At 48.8% G+C, this 25,954-nt stretch overlaps 10 protein-coding genes across 13 annotated transcripts; 5 read left to right on the top strand and 5 right to left on the bottom strand.

Moving 5' to 3' along the window:
* Positions 1 to 1,017: 1,017 nt before the first annotated feature.
* On the top strand, positions 1,018 to 2,202 carry TERG_06389 (uncharacterized protein; the record flags this gene model as incomplete). Its single annotated transcript, XM_003233352.1, has 3 exons — positions 1,018 to 1,083; positions 1,145 to 1,951; positions 2,020 to 2,202. The coding sequence occupies 3 exons, from the start codon at positions 1,018 to 1,020 to the stop codon at positions 2,200 to 2,202; spliced, it is 1,056 nt and encodes a 351-aa protein (XP_003233400.1).
* A 2,781-nt stretch (positions 2,203 to 4,983) lies between these two features.
* TERG_06388 (signal recognition particle subunit SRP72) lies at positions 4,984 to 6,009 on the top strand (the record flags this gene model as incomplete). Its single annotated transcript, XM_003233351.2, has 1 exon — positions 4,984 to 6,009. One exon carries the CDS (start codon positions 4,984 to 4,986, stop codon positions 6,007 to 6,009), a length of 1,026 nt encoding a protein of 341 aa, XP_003233399.2.
* A 668-nt stretch (positions 6,010 to 6,677) lies between these two features.
* TERG_06387 (uncharacterized protein) lies at positions 6,678 to 7,269 on the top strand (the record flags this gene model as incomplete). Its single annotated transcript, XM_047748609.1, has 2 exons — positions 6,678 to 6,943; positions 7,212 to 7,269. The coding sequence occupies 2 exons, from the start codon at positions 6,678 to 6,680 to the stop codon at positions 7,267 to 7,269; spliced, it is 324 nt and encodes a 107-aa protein (XP_047604595.1).
* Positions 7,270 to 7,412: 143 nt separating this feature from the next.
* TERG_06386 (uncharacterized protein) lies at positions 7,413 to 8,861 on the bottom strand (the record flags this gene model as incomplete). Its single annotated transcript, XM_003233349.2, has 3 exons — positions 7,413 to 7,789; positions 7,846 to 8,511; positions 8,579 to 8,861. The coding sequence occupies 3 exons, from the start codon at positions 8,859 to 8,861 to the stop codon at positions 7,413 to 7,415; spliced, it is 1,326 nt and encodes a 441-aa protein (XP_003233397.2).
* A 309-nt stretch (positions 8,862 to 9,170) lies between these two features.
* TERG_06385 (uncharacterized protein) lies at positions 9,171 to 9,809 on the bottom strand (the record flags this gene model as incomplete). Its single annotated transcript, XM_003233348.1, has 4 exons — positions 9,171 to 9,273; positions 9,347 to 9,476; positions 9,580 to 9,640; positions 9,753 to 9,809. 4 exons carry the CDS (start codon positions 9,807 to 9,809, stop codon positions 9,171 to 9,173), a joined length of 351 nt encoding a protein of 116 aa, XP_003233396.1.
* A 434-nt stretch (positions 9,810 to 10,243) lies between these two features.
* On the top strand, positions 10,244 to 10,990 carry TERG_06384 (phosphatidylglycerophosphatase; the record flags this gene model as incomplete). Its single annotated transcript, XM_003233347.1, has 1 exon — positions 10,244 to 10,990. The coding sequence occupies one exon, from the start codon at positions 10,244 to 10,246 to the stop codon at positions 10,988 to 10,990; it is 747 nt and encodes a 248-aa protein (XP_003233395.1).
* A 1,118-nt stretch (positions 10,991 to 12,108) lies between these two features.
* TERG_06383 (uncharacterized protein) lies at positions 12,109 to 13,383 on the bottom strand (the record flags this gene model as incomplete). The annotated part of the gene is made up of 1 exon (XM_003233346.2): positions 12,109 to 13,383. One exon carries the CDS (start codon positions 13,381 to 13,383, stop codon positions 12,109 to 12,111), a length of 1,275 nt encoding a protein of 424 aa, XP_003233394.2.
* A 2,195-nt stretch (positions 13,384 to 15,578) lies between these two features.
* Positions 15,579 to 16,133, top strand: TERG_06381 (uncharacterized protein; the record flags this gene model as incomplete). Its single annotated transcript, XM_047748608.1, has 2 exons — positions 15,579 to 15,842; positions 16,032 to 16,133. The coding sequence occupies 2 exons, from the start codon at positions 15,579 to 15,581 to the stop codon at positions 16,131 to 16,133; spliced, it is 366 nt and encodes a 121-aa protein (XP_047604594.1).
* A 3,719-nt stretch (positions 16,134 to 19,852) lies between these two features.
* Positions 19,853 to 22,061, bottom strand: TERG_06380 (uncharacterized protein). The gene has a single exon (XM_047748607.1). It carries the CDS (start codon positions 21,805 to 21,807, stop codon positions 19,873 to 19,875), a length of 1,935 nt encoding a protein of 644 aa, XP_047604593.1. The 5' UTR covers positions 21,808 to 22,061; the 3' UTR covers positions 19,853 to 19,872.
* An 880-nt stretch (positions 22,062 to 22,941) lies between these two features.
* Positions 22,942 to 25,895, bottom strand: TERG_06379 (uncharacterized protein). Of its 4 annotated transcripts, XM_047748606.1 has the most exons (7): positions 25,663 to 25,802; positions 25,385 to 25,471; positions 25,186 to 25,251; positions 24,549 to 24,860; positions 23,539 to 24,409; positions 23,405 to 23,472; positions 22,942 to 23,338 (listed from the first exon to the last, which is right to left on the bottom strand). In XM_047748606.1, the coding sequence occupies exons 1-7, from the start codon at positions 25,666 to 25,668 to the stop codon at positions 23,015 to 23,017; spliced, it is 1,734 nt and encodes a 577-aa protein (XP_047604592.1). In that variant the 5' UTR covers positions 25,669 to 25,802; the 3' UTR covers positions 22,942 to 23,014. The 4 variants fall into 4 exon arrangements, with proteins under 4 accessions (XP_047604592.1, XP_047606900.1, XP_047606901.1 ...); XM_047750183.1 differs by lacking the exon at positions 24,549 to 24,860 and having other exon boundaries at positions 25,663 to 25,895; XM_047750184.1 differs by lacking the exon at positions 24,549 to 24,860 and having other exon boundaries at positions 25,385 to 25,802.
* Between the last annotated feature and the right edge of the window lie 59 nt (positions 25,896 to 25,954).

The raw sequence follows: 25,954 nt of genomic DNA, 5'->3' as shown, positions 1-25,954 counted from the left end.
CCTCACCCTCGGAGATCTCACTCCATAAAGCTCGAGATGCAGCCTTTAGGATCCACCAGCCTCCATTGTCAGTGCTCTTTGGGACATGTCAGAGAGTATTTTGGGGGGTCTGACGCTACTTCTGGCTGGCTGGATCGTTAAGTTAAAACCCTGCGGCAGAGCATGATATTTGACGGCAGAGCAACTACCTCGTTAGCTTGAACCCCTGACCACTAGCTATTGGTCCTAGTGAAAGGGCCGAGCATCGTATCATTGAACAAGCAAGTGGGCGCTCGAAAGATGCTGAGTCTGGGAACAAGCAGCAGGGCACACTTGCTTTTTCTTCGTCAGGCCAGGCAATCAGTCTTATGGGGAGCTTTTCTGTCCGACCAGAATTTGCTTTTTTGCCATACCCTCCTCCAAGCCCTCCACAGTTGGACCAGATCAGGATAGGCCCTTTCAAGCGTCTTGCCCCTGTCATTCTTCTTTTTCTTACCATTTTACGCTGTGAAGGTGGGTGGGATTTCTTGGATCCACAGAAACTGATCGCCATGGGTTCAAGACGGTGGTGGCCGCTGGACGGTGTTCGATATCAGACGCGGGTGTGCCTTTTTGATGCATATAATACTCGCCTGTCTCTGCCCCCAATATCAGCTAGAAGCGTCCTTTGCAAACGGAGTACCATCTTCAGTGAACGTTTTCTCAGTTTGGCCTACATCAGCCTATATACCATACACTTCTCTCGTCAGCCTGAACTGAAGCTTGAACTTTATCGGCGTTTGATACCTAACTCACGCTTAATCACTGAACCGGTCTACTGGCTTGAACCCGGCCCAACGTCTTCGGGCAGTACGAGAATATATATATATATATATATATATATATATATTGCCATATCCCATAACCGCTCTGTCCTTCTACCCTTATCGAACGATACCGGTCCTGTGAACGTATAGCTTAAAAGCCGGCTGCCTACGATACCACACTCCCAACACCCAACTTCAAATCTCTTTGTAGAACTGGAAGTAATCAGGAACCATGACAGTCACCTACTCAACGGTACTATCCGATCATCACTCGGAGAAGCTCCCCTCTTTTAGAGAGGTAAGATATGAGACTTAATCCCATACCCATGTGTGAAGCATTGTTTTCTAACATTGTTTAGCTCCTGCCCGATCATCTTCATGATGAAATAGAGGGTGGAGTGTTTTATACTCAGTCTAATCAGAACTGGAGGCGTAGTTCGCTGCAGGATACCATGCCACCACCCACCCAGCGCGCTGATAGGCTTCCATTTAGACTGTTTGCCAGAGATAGCCGGTTTGATGATGTATCCTTGCGGCCGGACAGGTTCATGGGAAACAGTGCCAAATCGTCAAATCTCCAGCAACCCCATGTAGTGGAATCAAAATCCTCGATGTCTGCTTCGCACTCGCATTCGCGCCCTAAACTTACCCTTAACGAGATCAACCGATCGTTACCCCCACCTATTCCATCTCCATCAAGAGAATATTTCGTCAAGGTTTCGCCAAACGCCAACAGCAACGCCATATACGCACCTCTGAACAGTCGCGGAAGGAATGAGGGAGAATTATCAAACTACTCAATATCATCCCCTAGAAGTCAATTTTCTTTCGATTCGTCGAATTTTTCACATTCATCCTCTCCAGTCAACATGGTCTCTTCCTGTGATTATCGTGATCAACTGTCGTATCCCTCATCATTTGAGCAGCCTCACGCTTGCGACAGGGCTTATTCCCAATCAACGTTTGGCCATTTCAGACCAGCTTCAGGCTATTGCCTGTCAGAATGTGAGCTTGGAGATATGAGGGAGAAAAAACGAAGAGGAAACCTACCAAAGCCGGTTACAGACATGCTTCGAGCTTGGTTATGGGAGCACCTTGATCATCCATACCCAACTGAAGAGGATAAACAAATCTTTATGAGCAGGACTGGATTGACTATTAGTCAGGTAAGCCTTTTTCTATATTTTAGTGGTATGGCAGCCTTCAACACGGACTGACATATTCCTATTTTCAGATCAGCAACTGGTTCATAAATGCCCGGAGGAGGCAGGTGGCATCTTTGCGTAGCCAGGTTAAAGCCCGCAATAACTCGGAAAGCGACAGCAGCAGTAGCCGGAGGAATAGCAGCCCCCGTCACAGCGACGATGACTCGGATTATTTGCGGACCCCATCCGAAAAAAACTCAAGCCTTCCTTAATTACTTTCCTTAACTGTTCTTCTGTTTTTCTGCTTCAGACTCAACGCTTTTCTTAATCCGTATTAGCCCATGTAATCTCTAATGCATATCGAGGTTGCCCAATCCCAGGCAGTGTCCTTTTCTATGAGTGTACAATAAGGCGAACAGTATTTCGGTGAAAACTTCTGACAGTATTCCGACCCTCTCATATGGTTCTGACCGACCTTATTTCTGGTATCATGTACTCTGGAGAAAAGATTGAATTCGCACACATGTAGCTTAAACTGTGCTTCGAATTGCCTTGTATTTAAGCAAATCGACAGGCGGAGTAATTAGAGGCGTCTGAATCCTAGCCACCGCTCGCCACACATTGAGGATCGCCTGCAAACATGAACGTCAGCCTTGACAGCTAAACATCGGCCGTTAGCCGATCTATGCAGTTTGCGTGGAACTTGATGCAGGGGTTCGGTTCCCCAATACTCAGGTGAAAATGTTCACCCGATACCATATCCCCAATAGAGCAAAACCTAAGGAGTACAGTCAAGACCAAATTTAGGTAGAATTATGTTGGAAATCAACCATTTTATTGTCTCACCAAAATTTCCATTAAGTTGGTAAGGTAGGGTCAGCAGCTAGTAAATCGTCTCGCGTCGATCGTATATTTTTAATCTGTTTGCCTGGTTCGCGGGCCTACCAGCCCCTAAAGTCTCTCGATCACGAGTCCATCCGCATCGATGTATCCGTATATAAAAAAGAGATTTAGTAATTGCGACGGGTGGTGGGATCTACAATCGGATCAGCCATGGTTTGGTGGCGTCTCTGTAAGCCTCCTTATCTGGGCATTAGAATCCCTGATACCGAAGACCCTCAATCGACGGCCAGTGACCCAGATGTGTTAGTTCTTCGTATTTTAACTGCGGATATATCGTAACATGTGCTGAGAAGAGACTCATAGATTATGGACTTTCAGAGAATATCGATATAGCCACAGTGATCTGAGCACATAACGCTCCACATATGCTAGTATATCTCGTCTATGAGCGGCGCGTCCCCAATAAATTGCAATTGGTTAGATCGGGCGATGCTTTGTAAAACTGAGGGCCTAAGGGGTGCAGCGGCCTTAGCGGCAGAAGTCACTCCTGCCACTTGCATGCTAAGTGCGTTTGGTATCCCGGGCCATGAGATATGGTGTAAAAACCGGCTGTGCTGGCTGCAAAGCTAAAGAGGCTGTCGCTTGATCGAGAGGTGAAGTGGTTGGTTTCTTTTGCAAAGCGACGACGTCGCGAAGTTAGATTAGAGTTTTATATCAGATTCCCCGTTTTAGGACTAGCGTAAATCTACGAGAATTACATAATTATGCTTACAAATACTAAATAGGGTACGGGCAGGGCTTCATACTCACGTGATGTGCCCTGACATCATGTTAATGTAACGGGCAGATTGAAGAATGGATGATAGAACAAGCGAATGACAGAATAGCCGTGATACTTTGAAGTGTGGGAGCTGGGACACTGGAATTTACTTCCCAATCCCTACCGGCAACTGATCAACACCGAAACCGAACGCTTTGCCGGTTTTTGCCTACTCTCACTGACCCCCCGCTCTTGGCCCTGATAAATCGCTATCGCCAATGTCCGCTTCCATGGGGACAACTTTGCAGAGCCTTAGCGTTCTTATGCAAAGGTCTTCTATAAATGACCATGAGGAGCTTATCAAAGCCTGCAACTCGATTCTAAAAAAGTCCCGAACGGATGTGGATGCACAGCATATCAAAACCATTGCGCTTATAAAATTAGACCGATTTGAGGATGCAATTCGTGTAATTGAGGAAGGAGGCGATGTGTTAAAGAAACGACTGCCGCTTGAATGGTCTTATGTCCTATATAAAATTGGGAGGTTGGATGAGGCAATATCAATTGCGGCATCCGTTGGCTCTGAAAGAGGCGCAAAGCATATTGAAGCACAAGCGGTTCGTCAGCTAGTCAGGGCATATGACCTGAAATAAATATGCTCCTTTGCTCCTTTTGTATGAATTGAGTTTCTTTAGAAATCTTGCTAATTTGTCAACATTGTATAGTCCTATAGAGCTGAAGACTTTGACCGAACTCTCAAGATCTACCAGGATTTGATTAGTGATATGAGAGCTTCCGCGGGTGAACTCACTGATTTGCAAATAAACATAACGGCGGCTGAGGCACAAAATCTTTGGGCAGGCCAAAGTACGCTTTCAAAGGACCTGGTGTCAAAGGGAGATGCTTTGGATATTTTTGAAGCTGCGTATAACGTGGCGTGTGAACAAATAGCCAGGGGCCATTATGAGAGAGCTCTGGAACTTTTGAAGAAATCAAAAGGTACGAATAGATTACCGCCAACAGTTGTTGTTTACGAGATCGTTCTGACATCAACAATAGAATTGTGCGAAGCGTCTGATGAACTCTCCCCCGAAGACAAGAAAGTGGAATTGTTGCCCATCAAAATCCAAGAGATACATGTCTATTTGCAGCAAGGGAAAATAGAGGAGGGAGAAGCTCTTATTAGAGGCATAGATTTTTCTGAGTATGTACATCCCACCCCTCGCCTAGGACTGCTATCAGATCAATATAGCTGACATGCATACACAGGATTACCGATCTTTCTACTAAGCTCATTGCCGAAAACCTCGCTATTCTTACAACCGATCGAAACATAAACCCCTACATCAAACACAAGAACTTTAGCCGAACCCCAATACCCGCTGGCAATGATAAATTCTTCTCCTATCAGAATGACATCTTAAACAGAAATGCTCTTGTCATCGATCTTATGGTCCGCAAGTTTGATGGGATTTCGAGGTCGACCTCTAAAACACTTTCACAGCACTCCTCTGCTACCCTTTCATCAGATATAAATTCGCTCGCTGCGTTTGATGTTACTGCTCACACTCAGGGAGCAGACGGCAGAAATGCGATAAAGAAAATATCTTCTCTTTCTGCCATGCGCCCTAATGATCTCGGTCTCACCTTAGTTCTTGCTCAACTACAGGTGGCGGATGGAAACATCAATGCCGCAATATCCACGTTAGAGAATTTCTCCATGAAATTGGAAGGAACTAGCGATGACTCCGATAAGGTGGTTCGGTTTAGCCCTGGGTTGGTCAACATCCTTGTCACTCTGTACAGAAGTCAGGGTCGCAAACATCATATAAATTCCGAACTATCGAAGGCTGCCAAGTATTGGCAGGGGAAGGACCCTTCTAGCCAACCGATATCACTACTTCGCGGAGCGGCAATATCTCTCTTCAACTCTCATGACTCGGCAGATATATCTACTGCTACCGAAATATTTGCCAATCTTCATTCAAGAGATGGCAGTGATCGTATCGCAACTGCAGGTTTCGTAGCCTCTCACGCTATTTCCTCACCGGCCCTTGTTGAGTCCTCCCTTGAGTCTCTTTTGCCAGTTCAAGAGTTGATTGCTGGTGTAGATGTGTCGCATCTGGAAGCGGCTGGTGTTCAACTACCTGCGAGCACAGCTGCCTCTGCACTAAAACAAGGCCAGAAACGGCGTTCATCGGATGCGTTAAAGAAAAATAAAAGGATTCGAAAACCCAAGAATATGGACCCTAACGAGAAAGTTGACCCCGAGAGATGGCTTCCCCTGAGAGACAGATCAAGCTACCGGCCTAAAGGGAAAAAGGGCAAACAAAGGGCACTTGATCGAACACAGGGTGGTGTGGTCAATGATAAGGCAGATGATGACCACAGCTCACCTACACCTGTGAAGAGCACTAGCCAGGTAATTGGGAGCATGGGAGGCGCAAGGAAGAAAAAGGGAAAAGGAAAAAAGTAGTTGATCCTGTTTACCTGCTTCTGCCTTTTGCAATACCTTATCTTGGCCAACACTTCAGCTTTATAGAAACCGTTCTCAGAAAATTATATACCGTTCTAACAAATGAATTCGTAATGGATATCAGTTAAACTCACCAGCCCGAGCTTTGCTTCCTACCCGGGACGGGACGGGGAAACTACAGCTCACGTGATGTATTGATTGATGTAGGTAGTTATGTAAGCAATTGGCGTAACCATTAGTTATATGAACTAGTTATAGAGTTTAAGAAAACTTTCCTTAAAAGGGAATTTAGACAACTTCAATTTATCATCGTTTGTTTTGAACCTGCACAAGTTGATACCACAGCCATTGCACAAAGCGAGGCAAGGAGAAACTTCAAGATGGCATCCTCTAGATCTTCAATGCCAGCCTCATCTCCCACGCAAGCATACTTATTCCTGTACAACTTAGTATCCCTGGGACTCTGGAGTACGCTCACTTTTCGTCTACTGTTTTCTCTCTTCCAGTTATACAGTGACAGCCATGGCAGCTATGGGAGCGAAGGTGAAGGAGTTTCTGGGCTCTTTGTCTATCTTTTTCCCCTGCTTCGAACGACTCAATCTCTTGCTGCTCTGGAGATCCTTCATTCCTTGTTTGGACTCGTTCGAGCTTCTGCTGTGACTACCACCATGCAGGTAGCTAGCAGGCTATTGTTAGTCTGGGGAGTCATGTATGTCTTTTCACCATTCAGTCCAACTCTACCCATCTTCGAATTTGACGGTACGGGTGTGAATAAATATTTCCTTCTCGGACATGGGATGAGATCTGCCCAACTAAGTGATTGGGGGTTCATCGGATGTCTGTTTGCTTGGGGCGTTACGGAATGTATTAGATATGGCTTTTTTGTCTTCCAGATATCGGGACAGGGTATTCCTAAAGCCATCCTGTGGTTGAGGTTCGCATTTTCCCCATCCCATTTCCCTCCTGACTCCAGCATTAATAATTTTTATTTCAGATATAACACTTTTTTTATCTTATACCCTGTTGGAATATCGAGTGAATGCTTCCTGATTTATCTTACGGTTATTAACGCTAGCGGTCTCCTCTCCATTTTCCGCTTTACATTCATTGCCATTCTACTCGTTTATATTCCTGGTATGGCTAATTTGTTCATAACCCCATGACATCTGAACATCTAATGTCTTGCTAATTTGATAATCTAGGGTCTTATATATTGTTTACCCATATGATGGCGCAGAGGAGGAAAGTTATGAAGGCTGAGGGCAAAAAGAAAGCCAACTGAGAATTGGCTTTAGCATGGCAGTGACTAAAAAAAAAAAAAAAAAAAAAAAAAAAAAAAAAAACAAGCCAAAAAAACGAGGCTTCTACAAAATGTAATTACCTTAATACAATTAATGAAAATATCATACATCCTTCATTAGATCCCTGATGGCCTTTGCAGCAAACCTCTTCCTTTCCTGGTCAGGTAATTCTGCTCCCATCTCCTTTATGGCCTGCATTCTCAACATCAGTCCTTCGAGCTGTTCGACTTGAATGCTATCATCTCCCGTCTCTTTAAACTCTTCGCCGATATCACCATTATCCATATTGCTGTTAATTGCAAGTCGAAGGCCAGCCATCTCCCTTTCGAGCTCATGAGCTTCTAGTTTAAACCCTCCAGTGGCTTCCTCATCTCCACGTAAGCTAAGAAACTCCAAATCTTGCTCAAATTCATCTGAGGTTGAAGATGACCATTGGTGAGTTTCTAACACTTCCTGCACCCTTGCAATTCCCATGAGTTCTAGATAGAAAAGTCAGCTAGTCGTGGCTGAATACCTAAGAGAATTGGCATGTTACCTCCATATTCATTTCTCGCTGAGGGATCCTGGCTAACTGCTTTATGATCCCAAAAGACTACTTCAAGCCCAGGCCCAGCTCCTAGGTCACTCAACTGTTCGTCCCACCATAATGCCCCATACTCCGACGAAGCATTACCTGCAGCAAGGGATCCATTTTCACATTCGTCCCCCGCCAACACAATCAACCCGGGAATATCGCCTATTTCGCCTCTCTCTTCCTCAGCCTGGGCTTTGACTTCTATAACCACACGGGCAAGGTCTTTGATTCTGCCCACCGTGCGTTGGAAAACAACATTACTGGCGTTTTCATTCCCGTCCAGCACGTTATCCTTTACTAAAGTCGGGTCAGGCGGTTTCGGCCTTCGCACACACAGTATTATTGCGCCTATAGCATTCCTGACCTCTCGTGCTTCTTCGCTAGTGAATTCCTTTCTCCAAGCTTCCGGGGAGCCCGCATCCTCCTCTTCCACCGATGGCAAGGCAAGATCCGGTGAAGGTATTAAAGAAAGTGATGGAACTTCATCGACCCATAGTGGTATGTCCGCGCTATAATATTTTGTACTTAGTTGTAACGGCGTGTGTGCGGTGTATCCTGCAAATGATGCCGGAGGTGGGGTAGTAGATGTAGATGCGACGTCTGAGATGTCGATTGTCGCATCACGGTCTAGAATACGGTTTAGAATGGATTCTCGGGCTTCAAAACAGGTAGCTATCAGTGTGAGACTACTTACCGGCTTGTTTCGTGTCCGATTGCCGTGAGGGGAGGACGGGGGGCTGGCCGGTCAAGCGAGTGAGAAAAGGTGGGATAACAGCGTGAGATTCCGTACTTGGAGCAAGAATTAGGAGCCGGCGAGGGTTCAAAATTTGCTTCATTTTGCTCCTTGCCTTCTCTGGCCATTCCAGGGGTAAAGACATGGTGGATTGTATCTGTATCTTATATCTGCCTGGAGTTGTTGATTTTGCGATTGAGAAAAGCATATATATGGATATATTCAAAATCACACGACTTGACATGATGAAACGGGCCAGTTTGAGATGCTTAAACACAGCCGCATAATAGACATTTGTAATGATATTGATGTTAGGGCCATCAGATTAATATATACTGGTTATTCTGAGCTTCTTGATTAAAGCCTCTCTATTTGTTTCCTTGATGTGGCTGGAAATGGCCCAGCCTGACAGACCTACATGACTAGACAATAATTAAAAGCCGTTAAATCAAGTATATTTCGTTCAGCAATGGTGTTCGCAAACAAGCAGGAAAGAGAATGACCGAATGTAATAAAACGCCAGCCCAGGAACTTCATTTCTATCGTTGGATCCTTAACCTCTTCGCTGCCCTCTTGCTCTGTTGACAGTTGCCCTGCCTCTAGCCAAACCAACACCTCGTCCTCGCTGGCCTCTGGATCGGAACATGGGAGCATTTCTGTGGAGAGGTAAAGATAGGTTAGTTATAAGAGTAGAGAAGGTTCGCCTGGAGTACTCAATAACGCGCATACCTTAACATATCGGGGACAATAAAAAATTTGACATGACTTCCGCGGATATACACCTGGTCTAAATGCGATACACGACCATCTCGCGCTGTAACGGTGATATCCTTGAGTTGTACGTTCATATTGTCCTCAGCTATAGCAAGATTGTCAGAGAGAAATTCGAGTAGTATTGAGTGAATATCTATAATATAAGGAGGTTATAGGCCGAGTCGCGTTAAAGAGAGGTCTGCGCGCACCTTCAAGAAGTTTCCCTCTGTAGACATGACCGGATGTGATCTCGAGGGTGACAACGTGACCCTGCAATTAGACAATTGTTAGCCATTTGATCCCCACTGGCGAAGAAGTGCAGATATAAAAGACGAGAATGGTCGCAAATCCCTTATCGCGCCCTCATGAGGGGAAAACCGACCTGTGCTTCATTAAGAAGTTTGATGGGAATGCCGATGGTACTGGTCAATTTACCCATGGTGGTTGATGTTACGGAGGCTTGAGTAGAAAAGGAAGAGAAATAAACCCGCGAGGTATAGAATCCAATCGAGAAATGGCACTAACGTCAAGCGGAGTCGTATATCCAGGCCAAAAGAGCGCGCGTCAAAGGTGGTTTGTTCGTCGGTCACTCAGTCTTCTTGGCCGGTCTTTTTGGAGATTTTGATATCGAAAGGAAAAAAGAGAAAGTTTGCTTGGTTTGAGCTCCACGCACGGGCCACCATGGGAAGTTATGACTTCACAGCTCTCGTTACGGAGAAAGCCATGACAACAACACCAGCTTGACGGCGACAAATACGGCAGCAAAATCCAATACCCATTTGATATCATCTCTTTCAATTCATGTCGACAAGACATTACAGGAACTAGATTGCGTGTCGAGCTCCAGCGGAAGCAAAATCCAGGGAACCAACAATGCCACTGCTAAACACTAACTTCGCCGGCTTCAGCCTGACAATATCAACGTTCATGCGCAATCCATCGCTTCTGATACCGCATCTCATCATTCCTACCTTTTTGCAGCTACCGGATGATCTATCCTATCATTTAATTGACTCCGTTGCCCCAGAGGCGGCCGGGGCTCGACCACCCACCATTCGGGCTCTGGTGATTGACAAAGATAACACCTTAACACCGCCTCATAAGACCACTTTCCCGACAGAATACTACGAGAAGCTGAAAAAATTACGGACCAGCGAGTCCTCGCCTTTTAATATGAATACTAACCCGGACGGTATCTTGATCGTTTCCAACACCGCTGGCTCTAATCCTCGGAGTAAGCGGTACGAGGAGGACGCCCGGAAATTAGAAGAATATTTGGGAAAGTTGAAGATCAAAGTGTTTAGGTCTCCTGCTGGGACGTCGGCGGTGAAGAAGCCGTTATCGTATGCGGCAGTTTTGGAGTACCTGAAAGGGAATGGAGTGGTGGATAGGGCGGATGAGGTTGCTGTGGTTGGTGACCGGGTGGGAACGGATGTCCTTATGGCTTCATTGATGGGGTCATGGAGCATTTGGACGAGGGATGGGGTGACGCAGGATATGAAGGGGAGAGAGGGGAAGAACTACCGTGGTACCCTGGCGGGCGTGGAGAGGTATTTAGTGAGAAAGCTGCAGCGGAGCGGAGTCGTAGCTACTCTGCCGAAGTCATGGCAACATCTTTAGGGGTGTGTGGTTATTTTATTTCTGAATAATTGAATAGAAAAGGGAGCCGGGCCTAGATGGTCTGGGACATGGCGTTTACGGGGGAGGGTTTGTCTTGTGGGGATTTGGACCGTTAAGACTGATGGTAATGGGATAATGTAACAATAAAAAGCTATAATATCACATTGAAAATACTTCTGAGAGAATCCGAGAAATACAAGGGAAAGCAATGTGAGTGTGCCTAGCTAAGTATATCCATGGCATCTCCAACACACGCATAGATACAAAGCAAGGGTTAAGTAAGTCGGGATCGGTCATGAGACGGGTACGTAACAAGCTCCAAAGAAGGTAACGATAGGCGCGGGGGGAGTAAACGAGATAGCTTTTTTCTTTGTTTTTGTCCATTCTGTCTTCCTCCCAGTACCAATTGGCAAACGGTTCCTTGCCCGTGCTCATGGTAATTAGAAAGCAAAAGTTAAGAAGGTAAGGGTAGTTGGGTGAAATAAATAAGAGATAACGTCGATTGGGCATCATTAGTTCCCATAGAAAGACAAATGCAAAGAAGGGAAAAGGAAAGCAGAGGAGAAGGGCAAGACAGAAAATAGAAGCGGAGAATGTTGCCATGAAAAGGGGTTATATATAACGGGTTGTAGGTAGAAAGGCGCAGGGGTGCTCATAAAAGTCAATAAGGAGTAAAACACACAAGAAAGAAAGTAGAGAAGAAAAGGAAGAAAAAAGGTAAAAAGGGGTTTAAAAAGGGAATTCGAAAAAAAAAAAGATTGCACTGCAAATAGGTGACTGCACCGCAACGTAAGGAGTAAATAAGCTGAGATAAAACGGGGTCATCTACAGGCCCGGCCGTAGTCTCAAGAAGTGAATATAAGTCAAGAAAAAATATGGCAAATAATGCCAGATATAGAACAAGTAAATGGCTGAACTGAGTTGGATAGAAGGATAAAACTGAAGAAAACCAACTCAACCAAGAAGCAGATAAGTGAATACCCAAGGAGGGTGGGGGAATCAAGACTGCTTGAAGAGGAGAGATGGGTTTAAACGGAACGGTTTTACCCGTTGCATAAATGCGTATGCGTACATCCTGCTCTAGGCCTGTACGCCGAGTAGAACGTCCTTGGCTTTTCTTAAGATTCAGCAGCAAGGGTACTCGGGTCGACCGTACCGCTGTCAAATCCTATACCCATCATACCGTGACCATGTCCTCTCATACCCTGAAAAGTCATTGCAAATGACTCCTCCATTTCCATGCCTGGAGAGGCGATGGAGCTGCTACACCCGAGATTCTGTTTAGCATATAGGTCGCTGAGGATGATTCCGTCATCAACACCTGTGGTTGTGACGGTTGAGGCGAACATGTTGGTTGGAGAGGAACGTTGGGTAGCTGTTAAGGGAGGTGAGTGGCCGTTAGAAGAAACTGCTTGGGCCTGATGCTGGTGGGACATGCTGTGGGGGTCAGAATCGACGTCGATGTCAACGGCTGGTGAAGGGGAGAGGAAAGGTAAGCTGAACGGTGTTCCCAGGGATTGAGGCTGATCTGGTGCGCTGCTAAAGAGCGGGGTTGATACAAAATCCGTTGCAGGAGTAGATGTGGCAGCCGCGGTGGTTGCAGAGGCAGGATACATGCTGAATGATGGCGGTGGCTGGGTTGTAGATGTATCTATGTGGAGATCAGGTTCGCTCATGTTCAGGGGAAGTTGAAACTGTGAGTGTGCAAGGGGAACAGGAGCAAAGATGTCTGGCTGCTGATGCTCCTGGTGCTGTGGAGTGCTTGGCTGGAAGGGATTGGCGGACTGGAAGTGGAAAGCCGGCATGGCGTGCAGGGCAGCGAAGTCGACAGGGCCAGGAACGGATCTACTGCGCTGGCGTTTGTGGCCTCTGTTGGGGTATAGGCCTACAGACAAATGGTTGTCGACAGAGAGCCGGTTCTGAGCTCGTGAGAGGTGATTTGGCTGCGATGCAGGGCGATGGAGATGCACAAACTGTGGAGAGCCATCAATAAAAGGGGTGTTTGGCGTGAAGGGGTACACTGGAACATGGCGGTTCTGGAACGTTTCGAGTGAGACAAGCTTGGCTAGCTGGACACTCAAGACCTTGGGATGGCCTCCAAGATGATGGATCAGCGACTTGGTGGCCTGCTGTTCTTCCGTGAAATCGCCGCACTGGTAGAATCCTCCCGAGTTGGAAGAGTCCATATAGAAATTTGGCGGACGGTTTAGTTCGATGACTAAGCCACCTGATCGGGGAATGGCGCCGTCCATTGGCGGAACAGGGTCACCGGGCTCGAGGATGATATTCTTAATACTTGAAAAGGGGTACTCGATCTTGTAACCAGCGGAGTCGTTGTTGATGTAGTAAGTCATGCATGCCTGGTCTGGGGAGTAGAAGATGACCAGGTCCATGGTGTTTTGCCCAACACGCCGCCAGGTGCCAATGCGAAGAGAGCGGCACGCAAAATGCTGGATCACTGCAATTTGTTAGTCAAAATCGAAAGTTGGAAGATAAAGAGGTCCACAAAAAAAGGGATAAATGTACATACCAACTTTGGACGAGGTGGCGGATTGCATCATGGGCTCGTTCGAAGGATAGCCCCCCGCACGGCCTAGCATGTTTCGCGCATTCGAACCGGCAGGATCCAGCTGGAGTGCGAGGTATCTTCGCATCGACTCCGGGACGGCATCACAGTCTTCTCCAGTCTCGATACCCCGTTTAGCAATCATTTTGATCTTAGCGCGCCTGCAGACAAACGATGATAGAAATTAGTATTTTGGTACCTGAGGACGCTGAGCCAATAGAAGTGACATTAAGTTTAGCGTACCTGTTCTGGAACCAGATCTGCACCGAACGCTCGGTCATGTTGATATCCTCCGCGATCTGCTCTCTGACGGCAGCGGTGGGAGTGGGATTCTTCTTGAATTCCATCTCAAGGGTGACAAGTTGGTCCTGGGTGGCGCGCTGGCGCTTGTGGTTCTTCTGCTGCTGAGTCAAGGTGCTCTTGCGTGGAGGACGGCGGGAGGCGGGGCGAGAAGCAGGACTATCACTTGAAGTGGCGTTCGCACTGGCCATAGAGGTTGAAGTAGCGGCCGTGCTTGTAGATGTGGCGGCCGTAGTGGACGATGTGGTGGTTGTGGTAGAAGATGCCTGGGAGGTGGCTGTTGGGGGAGGCGTGGCTAACGACATGGTATCTGTGGGAGTTGAGATGCCAGCAGGCGTAGCAAGGGGGGCATCGGACATGATCGATATACTATTGGGAGTAGCAGTAGCAGTGACAGGGGAAGATGTTTCCATGCCGTCAAATCATGCGTCACTCGGCGGATAGCGGAGATGAGAAAAAAAAGGGGGGGGTAACCGGAATTGGATAAAAGGCCCGGGTATGAGAAGTAGAAGTAGCAAGGACGTCTTTCGTCTCTTATGCGAAGGATCGTCGCAAGCCAGTCGACAAGCAGTTGGTGATGGTTGAAACGATGATCGTGAAATTCGTAGAAAAACCCGAAACGTCAAGTTCGAGGTAAATAAATAAAGGGAAAAAAAAAAAAAGAGCGAAAAGCAGCACCAAGAGTACCGGCTGGCGCGCGCAGTAGAGTGTAGACCTCTTCTCTAGGTGAAGTATCCAGACATCGATGAGAGGTGTAAGGAGCGTGGTGTATGTAAAAGGAGCGGGTGCTTCCTTTGTGCTGGTGGTGGTGGTTTGGCAGGAAGGGCGTTACGGCGGATGGAACTTTTTTGCTGTCTCAGACGGGTCGAGTCGAGACGACAGGGCGAACAGGACGACGGCGGAAAGGGAAAGCAGTGAATGAATGTAGCTCAAGCTGGTTGATCCGATTGAAGAAGAGTCAAGAAGGAAAGAAAGAAGCGAAAGAAGTAGTGAAAAAGAGTGCAAAAGTGCTGGACCAAGGCAGCAGGCTGAAGGAGCGGTGGTTGTGCCGTGGGCGACAGTCGAGTCTCTGGGGACCGGACGGGCAGGCAGCAGAAGAAGAGAACGAAAGACAAGCCGTGTAAAGGAGCGGACGGCGTGAGGAAAGCAAAGAAGAAGAAGAAGAAGAAGAAGAACAAGAACAACAACAAGAAGAAGAAGAAGAAGGCGACGAGGTTGCAGAAGCGTCGAAGTCGAAGTCGAAGGAGTTGGTGAGCGTCGCGGAAAAAGGCAGCAGAAGCGAAAAAAAAAAAGGTTGGAGCGTTTCAGCCGGCGCGACAAAAAGATACCTCGGCTCGCATAGCAGTTTGTAGGGCGGGCGAGGTAGCGCTAAGTAGATATCACGTGATAAGATGAGTAAGCAGACAGGAAGGAGGATGAAGGAAAGGATGGAAGGACGACGACGACGACGACGACGATATAGACAGCAAGACGAGGATAGACAGACGGGGATGGTGGTCAAGAGGGCCGCCGCAGGACTCGGCTCGAGGATGGGGTGGCTGTCTCTGAGGCACCTTGGAACCCCCCCTAGAGAGCAGAGAGCAGAGGGCAGAGAGCAGACCCGGTCACCCCATCAGGCCAGCAGAGGACGGGGCACCAGGACACCAAACAGACGAGAAACAAGAGGGCCAGAGGCAAGAGACAAGCCCTGGGAACAGAGACAGACGAGTGACTCGACCAGAGATGGCCTGCTCGGGAAATGCCTGGCATGGGGAGGGGTCTGTTTCAGACTCTGCTCCTGACCCGTCGCCCTTGTCCTCTCCCTCCAGCGGCGCCAGGATGTCCCCAGTGACACTGCATAAAGGCGCATCCCAGGCACCATCGCCAGTGTGTCTCCAGCCAGTCATCGTCGACCAGGCACCAGGCACCAGGCACCAGGTATTCCTCTCCCCACCATGCCAGAGCCAACAAACACTCAAAGACAAGAGCAGCCGCAACCCCGTCACTGTGTGTTGCGTCGACTTCAGGTCGGTGGACGTTTGACCTGCTGGTTAGACGCTTGGTACGGGGGCGCCTCGTCTACGGAACCACATCACCACTGCTTGGTTGATACCTGATACCTGATACCGGATAGCTACTTGATACCACCGAAGGGGCTTTAACCTACTCCTTCCTCCACAACTATTATACTGTTAGGGCACAAAAAACGAGCGGGCGGAAAGTTTCGAAAGTCAAGCTGTAGGCGAAGGCATCGTGATCTCATCCGATCTCATCTCGTCTCCAGCTCGACTCCTCTAACTTACCTAATTACCCCGATCAGCCGGCTAGCCAAAGTCACGTACCTGGATTAGTGCAAGGGGAAGCAGCAGCCTTCTTGTGCTAGCGCCAGAGATCCGCCGCTGCTTAACCGGACATACATAAGACATCTAATTTAATTATAGCTTTGAGCTCGCTCTTAAGGAGGTCATCCGGAATCAGGTTCTGGATTTCCGGCCCTGCAGCGCGGGTGTCGGCTTGTTTCTGCACGAACGCACCTGATCAGTTAGTCCATCGACATCCCTGTGCAGGGCTAGTTCGCCTCAACTCACCTGCCCAGAGTACGGAGTACTTAAACAGGAAGTACCTACTTACGTGGCGGAGGCCACACTGGCATGGATGGAGGAAGAACATCTATCCTGAAGGAATATGCGGGCTATCATGAAATGAGGCGGGCTCATGCTAGTGTCTATACTCAAGTCTATGTATGTGCTGAAAGCAGGGTATTATACACCAAATACTACTCTGTATGGAGCCAAAAAGAACATTGCACACAACAGAAGGACAACAGGAACACGGACAAGGAGGAGAACGGCGGGAAAAAAAAAAAAAAAGGGACAGACGAACGGAAGCACAGCTGAAGGGTCATGGATGGATACTATCCAGCCCCTGCTATATCTTAACCAGGTATCAACCAAGGTAGCACTGACAAACCTTAAATGCAGCGCCCAACGCCGAAACATTCCCTAAAAGACGCCGCCCCCAGTACCCTACCCAAGAAACAAGATTGACATTGTAAACATCGCGTGTAGAATTGTTCTGAATGAAAGGGAAACAACCCAAAGAAAAGAAAAAAAGAGGAAAATTCTGCGTGGTCACTTGATGTCCTGCCCGGACGCAGCATATCGAGCCAAAAAAGCCCGTTCGTTTTGAGAAGAACTCCTGCGTGTTCAAAAAGATCGTCAAGCCTTGGCCATGACACCCTCTCTGTTCCCTCATGGCGAATGATGCTGCTATGGCTGTTGATGTTCCTCCTTGGTTCTCCGCTCAATTAGATCCTGGAGCTGTAGCTCATGCTCGTGGTCATCCTCTTCGCTGGCACCGTCGTCGTCGTTGCCCCCATACTTTCCGGGCCTTTCCCATCCCTGCGCCAGCTCCGAAGCAGCCGCCTCTTCAAAACGCCTCTTAACATCTCGATCTTTCTCATATCCCTGGAACAGATCCACGTCTGTAGGCCACAGCGTCTTGCGCACTGTGACCATGGTAATCTCGAACAAAATTACGATGGCCACAATCACAATCAATGTTGTCCACCAGAGTGCATTTTTCCCCGTGAAATGGATAAGGTTGTTCCGCACGTTATAGATGGCGTCGTGCTTGTACTGTTTCGACAAGATGATATTCCAGAGCCACCAGCCGCCTATCGATACCACCAGTGGGATCAACGTGAGCACTGTATGGTTGTGGATTTCAAGAAATTGCAGCTTGACATTGATGATGATCACACAGGCCGAATAAGTAAGCAGGCCCATGGCGTAGATGCCGTTGTCTACCGTGAAGATAGCATCACCAAATAGTCGAATCATCACAAAGTACACCATCATTGACTCGCATGCCGCCACTATAGCCCAGCCGAGATAGACAGGGATGTTGAAGCCTTCGTTGCGCTGGCCCTTGGTGTACAACTCCGGCACTGCTAAGAGCGTGCTCGCGGCAAGATCCTTTTCAAACACGCCCAGGAATATCACTGCCAACGAAGTAAATAGCGTATTAAACATGCTCAGGCTCCAGGGTTCATACAAACTGGTACCGGTGAACCCATTAGAGCGCTGGAACATTGTCTGAGTTAGGTAGAACAGCGTCTCCTTCCAGAAGGTGCCTAGCGTATACTTGCATACCCGCACGTAGTTCCATCGTCCATGGACGAGCAGCAGCTTCAGCAGGAACCGGAACTGCGCAATAGAGTAATCAGATATTCTGGCTGCCTGCAGTCCCTCCTTGCCTGTTATCCCGATTCCAACATGTGCTTCCTGTATCATTGCAATGTCATTCGCTCCATCACCGATCGCAAGGGTGATAGCACCGTTGACGCGTTTGCGAATCGACCGGACAAGGAACGCTTTTTGCTTGGGGCTCGCCCGGCAGCATATCACTGAGTCCGCACGGATCGCCAGATCGAAGAAGAGTTCCTGGAGTCCATCATCCCCTTCAATCATCGATAGCGTTTGGCCATCTACCACGATGACTGAATGCACCACCCCGCCAGCGCAGAGACTTGAGATTGTAGATTCTATCGTCTGCTTCACAGTCCCTGTCTCATAGTCCAGGATGACGACCACCGAGTAATCCTTGACCAGTCGGCACGAGTGACCGATATTAATTGCCGTTTCGCGCTTATCTCCCGTCAGCATCCAAAGTTTGATATTTGCCCGTCGCAATTTATCAATTGCCTCCGGAACGCCCTTCTGAAGCTTGTCTTCGATCGCTGTGGCGCCAATTAACTCTAGCTGTGTCTCAAGCTGCGCACCCGCCTCGTCTATTTTCTCTTGCCGATTAACAAGGCTGACCGTTGCTTCCTTGTACACCTGTTTCCACTCCTTATACTCCAAATCCCCTATAAATCGGTAGGCATACAGTAGGGTGCGCAACCCTTCCGTCGCAAAATCGCTTATATGCTGGAAACAGCGTTCAAATACTAGTGCTTCATTAGTCACCAGGTACTCATCGACCAGGTCTTCCTCCACCATTCCATCATCGGTTTGGAACGAAACCCGCGGACTTCCTCCATTGCCAAGCTGGACAGACGGCCGCGGGTTGTAGTTTTGCATCTCATGCTCGTGGTCCTTGATATCTAAGCCACCGTCCGTCTCACGGTCACGTAGCCAGACATCAATACTCTGGCAGATAGACGGGCCCAGTTTGCCAGAAACGCTTGATTGCCGGCCTACAAAGCTGGGTCGACGAATGCTAAGGCTCTTTTTGCCCCCACGAGACATATGTTCACTGTTTCGGCGGATAATTTCCATGCTTTCCATTGCTTTGCGTTCATTCGAGCGCTGTTCGATCTGATGTATCTTATCAATGGCCAGGGCAGACTGCTTCAAGAGCTTGGTGATAGTCGAATCTGCACCCTTAGTAAAGACACAAATCCTGCCATCTGGTAGGCGCACAACGACTGACATGCGCTTCCGTACGCTGGTGAATTCAATGATATCCAGTACTTCGTATGTCTCTTCGATCGTGTCGTTACCCTTGTTATTGCCTTCGGACCGCCGAATTGTGATGCTGTTTGGTTGTCTGTCACAGACGAGATATCCTAATTCCTTTGCAGCAGCCACAAGGGCAACCTCATCCGGCGATGCAGCCTGGAACGTATACTCGCCATCTTGTCCGCACTCCGGTAAACAAGTGTGGCACAGGGCCATAGCGATGATGAAAAATCTCACTCTCACTGCAAATAGAGTGTGAGGCTTTTGCCTGACGTATTGCAGCATCTCCGTAGTCTTGCCACCACTGTAGAAACGGTACTTTTTGCTGGGTTTCCAAGTCCCAGGCTCACGGGCAGTCGCTTGAGATACCCCAGACCGTCTAGATACCGCCGAAGGTCGACCTTGGCTTGAATCACCAAATGACTTGGCACGAGTAGGCTTCTTGCCCTTGCTTTGCCTGCGGAGTAAAATTTGCTTTGTAGTCTCGCCAGCAGCTTCTTGGACTAAATCGGGGTCATGAAGCCAGGCAGTTCCGGCAACGCTCATGCTGCGGAATCGCATCGAATTGTCAGTCAGGGTGCCGGTTTTGTCCGAAAATACATAGCTAAGCCTGTTAGCACGTCCTTACTACAAGAAGCGAGGTAAAATAAGAAAAGATAGATATACCTGATCTGCCCAAGTTCTTCATTGATGGCCGAAGTCCTGGCCTCCATTGGAGTGTTTGATGTCTTGTCATACATGTCGACATCATTTAGTAGGAACATCTGGGCGACTTTGACGATTTCCAAAGTCACATACAGCGATATTGGAATCATTGTGTTCAGCATAATCAAAAAAGAGGAAAATATCGGGCCAAAAGAAACATTTGCTTGCTCAAGATACCAAGACATGCGTTCCGTACTGCGTGACCAGTATTTATATGCAATTGTGCATGCACCAGCAAGTGAAAGAACCAGAATGACAATAAGGACCACGACTCGGTTGACAACACTCTGAATTGCTGGGGCCTTGATGCGAGGGTTCTTGGTAGCATTCATACGAATCTTGCACTCTTCTCCAGTATATATTACCATTCCGATTGCTTCATGGGTATTTCGGAGAATGCTACCGCGGTAAACTACCTCGTTGTTCGTCAGGGGCGCGGTTTCGTCTCCGACGGTGACATTGCCTTCAAACTTATAGAGGTCCATGTTTGGATCCTCCAGAACAAAGTGTGTAGATCTATCATTGATGATATCATCCGTTGAGTTGAATGTTTTAGCAACGAGAGAACATGGCTTTTTGCTCTTGAGGTTTGTCTCGCCATCCAATGCCATGGTTTCGATATATGCTATCCCGTTGGGATCATCAGCGTATAGTAGGACGATATCCGCTGGCACGGCCTGGTCGCGTTCAAGTTTTATGATGTCACCAACTTTTATATCGACCCATTTGACATTTATCCACGGTTGTGGGTGATCTGTGGCCTTTGAGCTCATATCGCCAGCTGTCATTGGTAATGATTCATATGATCCATCTTGCGCCTCCTCAGACGGGCACAGTACAGATGCAATTCGATTATTCTCTTCCTTATCAAGTCTGTATCGACGGACATCATCGTATCCTTCTTTGCTTATGGATATCCCCACAAAGATAAGTAATGGCGCTAAAGTGGTGAAAGTACCGGTGGTACTCAGCCCGGGTATCATTTGCAGAATGGAAACACATAAAAAGTAAAAGTTTGCGAGTTTTGAGAATTGCGCGATTAACTGACGAGGGAGAAAACTCCATAGGCTGTATCTGCTCGAGCGAATTGTATTTGATACATAGTGCTTGCCGGTTCGCTCATCGGTCCGGGGTTTAGTGTTATAGGCATCAAGGTCAACATGTCGCCCGTCAGCACTCGGAGGGATATCCTTGATACGCAGGATGTGCGTTTTGAATAGGGAGAGTAGAAATGCGAGCCAGCTGTTTATCGTATGGGTAATGGAAAACGTCTGTCGCGGCTTTGCTGTCAGGAAGGAGGTCGTAGATTTCAGAAAGTCTGAATGCTGTGGTAAAACAGAATATTTTTCCGTAGCGACCTTCGGAAATGTACCACTGTCAATGGTCTCCTTGTCGCTCTGTTCATTTGTAGAAGCTTCATTTCGTTCTAGATCTGGCTCTTCTGGTTGTTGTTGTTGCGTTAAGAGATTCCGGTTGAAGAGGACTCGACGAAGGGAGTACCCTCGGTTGCGCCCAGCAGTAAGCACTCCTGGTGAAGCCGAAACGGGCGTCGTTGTTAGAGAGGTCTCGTTGGAGTCTGACTCGGCGGCTCTCGAAGTCGGTACCGTTTGTTCGGCGGCGCGGTTGATATCAGACGAAAACCGTACTCGATTCAGGGAGTGTCTTCGCTGGTCAAGATCATGCATATTTTGAGGGATCTCCTGCTCCTGCTGCTGTTGTTCACTAGTAGGCTGCAGAGCTATACTTTCATATTCCACTGTATTCTGATTTCCCCGCCCGCTTGACTCTAGCCCTTCGCCCATATTCGACTATCGTAGCGGAGACCAGCCTGTATGACGTATAAAGGGACCTGGATGTTGTTCTCGACCCAAGGCTGCTGCTCCACCTCTCTACCCAGAATTATGTTATATATGGGCGCTCCGTCTTCAACAAGACCTGTATGGCTTAGAGGATGAACGGTCACGCCCTTGGTTGTGTATGTCTTATGAAAAACGGGCAAGTTTCACGGAATCTGACGCCCGATCCCTATATCGACGACTCGCTATTCGGGAAAAACGATCGAAGAGGTCCAGAAGTAGAAACGAGCCAGCGCTTCCCGGACAGGTCAGGCAGGTCAAGAAAAGAGAAAGAAAAGACAGATTGTCACCCTACGAAGGGCGTGAGTGAGAATAAAAAAATAAAAATAAAAAATAAAAAAAAAGAACACAGGGCTGTCGAATCACTTGGTAAAACGCTATATGGTGGGCTCGTCCTATGATGTGGTAGGACGCCCCTCCATTTGACGGGAGGCGTTCTCTATTTCTACCGCAAGCAGTCACGAATCGAGAGTCAGGGCGGCGGAGGGCTGCCACAGCTGCCTGCATGCCTCAAGCAGCGCTGCTGCAACGGTTTCAGCCTCCTGTCGTCGATTGCAGCCGGTGCTCCTCGTCGTCGTCAGCGCCAGCGTCGCTCGTCTTCCTGCGCTCTGCTTCGTGTGAAACAAGACACGATGGAAGGACGAGAGACAAAGAAGCGACTGACGTAACTGGCAGGATGCGCCGCCTGCGGCCTCGGCTTGGCGTTGAAAAAGGCTGCACATGACAGGCACGTGACTGCGGGCCCCCAGGGGGATAAAAGCGGGGCCTTCCGCTAGCACAGCCAATGGCGGGACAGGAACGGCTCTCGGCGCATAAGTAGCGCATGGAGCGCGGAGTTTAGCGCCAGATGCGGGCGTGGAAGACGCTGGCAGGGCCGTGTCTCTGTTCTACATCTACGGTGAGCGAGGGCAGCGTAAGGATAATAGAGCCATTATATTTGCATTCCTGGTCTTCTCAGTAGCAGATTTCCCTTTTTTCGCCCTTGGCGACCGCGCAGACCGAACGATTTCTTTCTGCGCTCGTGAAAGTAGATAAGAAAAAATGGTCCTAGGTGCAAAGTACATGAAAAGGGCCACAGGCCTTATTAAGAAATACAATAAGCGACTAAAAAGACCTTCATCCGAAGAGAAGTTGACACACAGTCTGGGTTTGTCTAGTAACGGCCACCGGGTGGAGGTGCGCCGTATCCGCCCTGTGGAGGATAGCCCGGCCCGCCCTGGGGAGGGCCAGGCGGAGGACGACCGTAGCCGCCTTGCTGTGGTGGTTGTCCATAACCGCCTGGTGGTGGTGGCTGGTTGTAGCCGCCGCCGGGATATCCACCCTGTGGGGGAGGCTGCTGGCCGTATCCGCCGTACTGTCCTTGCGGTGGTGCGTTGTACTGGCCCCCCGGTGGTGGTGCTCCTCCAGGAGCTCGCTGGGTTTTCTCATCCTTGGTGTCGTAGGAGGAGTCAATGGCACCAAGCAACATCTTCGCAAGCTATATTTAAGAATAAAAAGTTAGCATTTTGAAAGCACTTGCATGACGCAGATGGGTATAACCTACCCAGAGCTCAGGGGTCAAGTCGACTGGTGGGTTGGCGCGAGACATCTCGTCCTGTTCAACCTCAAAGTCTTAAGAAATCATTAGTATAGGCTTCGAAAAGGGATAATTTTACCGACAAGGAGTCAAGGACATACTGGAAGTACAGTCGACAAGTTCACCAATACCAGGCTCTTCGTCGAGCTTAGACAGGAATTCTCTGGCTTTCAAGTCATTGCCGACTTGAGCAAACTGGAACGAGACAGCTCCACGACCATATCTTGGGTTAGACTGGAGCTCCTGGGTTGCACTGCGGATGGCATCGAACACAGCTCCCTGGGCTTCACCAGCAGGCTGACCGTCTGTGATCGTGATGACCAAGACTGGCTTTTTGAGCTGATTAGCTCTGGCAGGAGCCAGGACGAGGGGCTCCAGAACCTTGTTCTTCAAGCTGGTTCCCATGGGGGTAAGGCCCTTGAACTGCATGCGCTGCATAAGGGCCTCGACTTGCCCTTCGTTATGGATGTTGTTGCCCTGTTCATTGGAGTTCATGAAGCGAACCTGGATACCATCGTCGTCGAACAAAGAGGCGGCGTATGTGACGCGAGAAAGAATAAGCTTGAGGTCCTTGATACGTTCGCCGTTCTCCTCAAATTGCATGGAGCCACTGTCGTCGATGTAGAGGATAACATCGAAGAGCGCAAGCTTGACAACATCTTGGCCAACCTCGCGGGGAACTCGCCAGGTGGCACAGAGCTGATCCACCTGGCCGCTGATCCTGCTCACTATCTGGTCGAGAATAGGAGAGTTTGGCGGGTACATTCCTTGGAGATTCTTCTCGTTGATACAGCTTTGAAGAACCTGCTTGTAGGCTGCCTGCTGTTGTGGAGTTGGGGGAGCATTGAACTGCTGACCTCCTTGTGGCCCTGGAGGATAGCCAGGTGCACCGCCTTGGGAAGGATAACCGGGGCCTCCCTGAGGAGGGTACCCAGGCTGACCTGCACGGAATTGGCCGGGTGGTCCTTGTCCCTACAAAAAAAAGAACGTTGTTAAGGTGATGAACACATTGAAGTAAATCAGAAGATAAGGAAGAGAGAAAGAGAAACGAGGACTCTAGCAAACGAAACTGAACAAAGGAAAAACACTCTAGAAGAGAAAATAAACGAACGTATTGAGCCTGGTTGGGAGGGTATTGCTGCCCGTAGGCTGGTAGCTGCGGTGGTGCTCCATAGGGTTGGTGGTGGTGTTGTTGCTGTTCTTGTCCATAAGGCTGCTGCTGTTGTCCATATTGTGGCTGTTGCTGTCCATATCCGGGCTGCTGGCCATAAGGCTGCGGCTGACCATAGACAGGCTGCTGGCCATAGGCATTATGTTGTTGATGGGGCTGGGGGGATTGCTGCTGGTTCCTATAGTAAGGATTTGGAGTTCCGCTCTGCGGCGGCGAGGCACTCCAAGGAGGAGCTTGAGGCTGAGGACTGGCCTGAGAGCATCTTCGCGTTAGGCACGGTTATGGGAGTTCGGATTGATTGCTATGGTCATGAGCCAGGCCAGCAGAGGCCTTTTCTTTTGCAGTTGGCTCGCGATCAAAAGCATAGTTATAGAGATTTGTTACTTGGTCCGAGAAACAAGCCATAGTTATGACGTCACAAGCAAACAACGGAACAGGAACCAAAAGAAGCAAAAACGACGACAACAACAGAGAACAGGTGCAGAAAGCGGTGAAAATAACGGCGGACAGAGGATGTTCATTGCAAATGTTGTCTGAAGAAAGCAGGAGGAGCTGTGTGTCAAACGGGGTCGCTTACTTGGGGTGGCGGAGGGCCGCCGGGGCCGCCTGGGCCAGGGTAGGCCTGGTACTGTTGCTGTCCGGGCTAGTAAACAGAAAAGAAGTCAGCCGGCGGTTCTCTCGTCAAGCACCGAGGAGAGGGAAAGAGGCCCGGAATTCGCTTCTGTATTTTCATCCTTCCTCCGAGAATAACTGAAGTAGATGGTGTATGGACATACGTATGCTGGGCCGCCGCCTGGGGGAGGGGGGCCGCCGGGATAGGAGGAGGGCGCGCCCTGGTTGGCAGCAGCCATTTTCGAGGCGAGCTACAAGGCAAGAGAGGCAAGCAGGCCGTTAAGTCAGTAAATAATCGCAAGAGACTGGGTTAATATGGATGAAATAACGGGCTGTTGTGATGCTGCTGAACGCTGGAGCCTTGGAGGGGTCGCATAGTTATATGGCGGGGCAATCAAGTGGCGCAAACACACAGCTCTCCGGGGGCTGGAAGGGGACTTACACCCATGACTGAAGCCGAGGATAAAGAGAGAAGTGAACGAGCTGCGAGTGCCAAAGAAGACGAGATGGCCGGAGACTCGATGGGCGGGTTGTTGTTCTGGTGGTGGTGGTGGTGGTGGTGGTGGTAGTAGTGGCTGTTGGTGATGGAGGAAGACGAGGCAGCGCAGGGGAGAAGTTAATCAGTCAGTCAGTCAACTCACTAGTTAATTAACGAATTAACTAATTTGACCAACTAACTATTAGTTGGCCGCGGGCGGAGCAAGGCGCAGGCTAGCCAGTAGGACGTAGTCACT

The sequence above is a fragment of the Trichophyton rubrum genome (genome assembly GCF_000151425.1).
Source record: "Trichophyton rubrum CBS 118892 genomic scaffold supercont2.7, whole genome shotgun sequence".
Lineage (NCBI taxonomy): Eukaryota > Fungi > Ascomycota > Eurotiomycetes > Onygenales > Arthrodermataceae > Trichophyton > Trichophyton rubrum.
Note: the sequence above shows the minus strand (reverse complement) of the source record. Positions and strands in the feature narration are given on the sequence as shown.

What these genes read in the sequence shown, in the direction of transcription:
- TERG_06379 (XM_047748606.1), bottom strand. An exon ending in CAGGCGGCGGCCCAGCATAC is followed by an intron (nt 25,252 to 25,384) that starts GTATGTCCATAC and finishes TCTGTTTACTAG; the next exon opens with CCCGGACAGCAACAGTACCA. An exon ending in GCGGCCCTCCGCCACCCCAA is followed by an intron (nt 24,861 to 25,185) that starts GTAAGCGACCCC and finishes AGATGCTCTCAG; the next exon opens with GCCAGTCCTCAGCCTCAAGC.
- TERG_06380 (XM_047748607.1), bottom strand. Translation starts at nt 21,807, where the DNA reads ATGGGCGAAGGGCTAGAGTCAAGCGGGCGGGGAAATCAGAATACAGTG.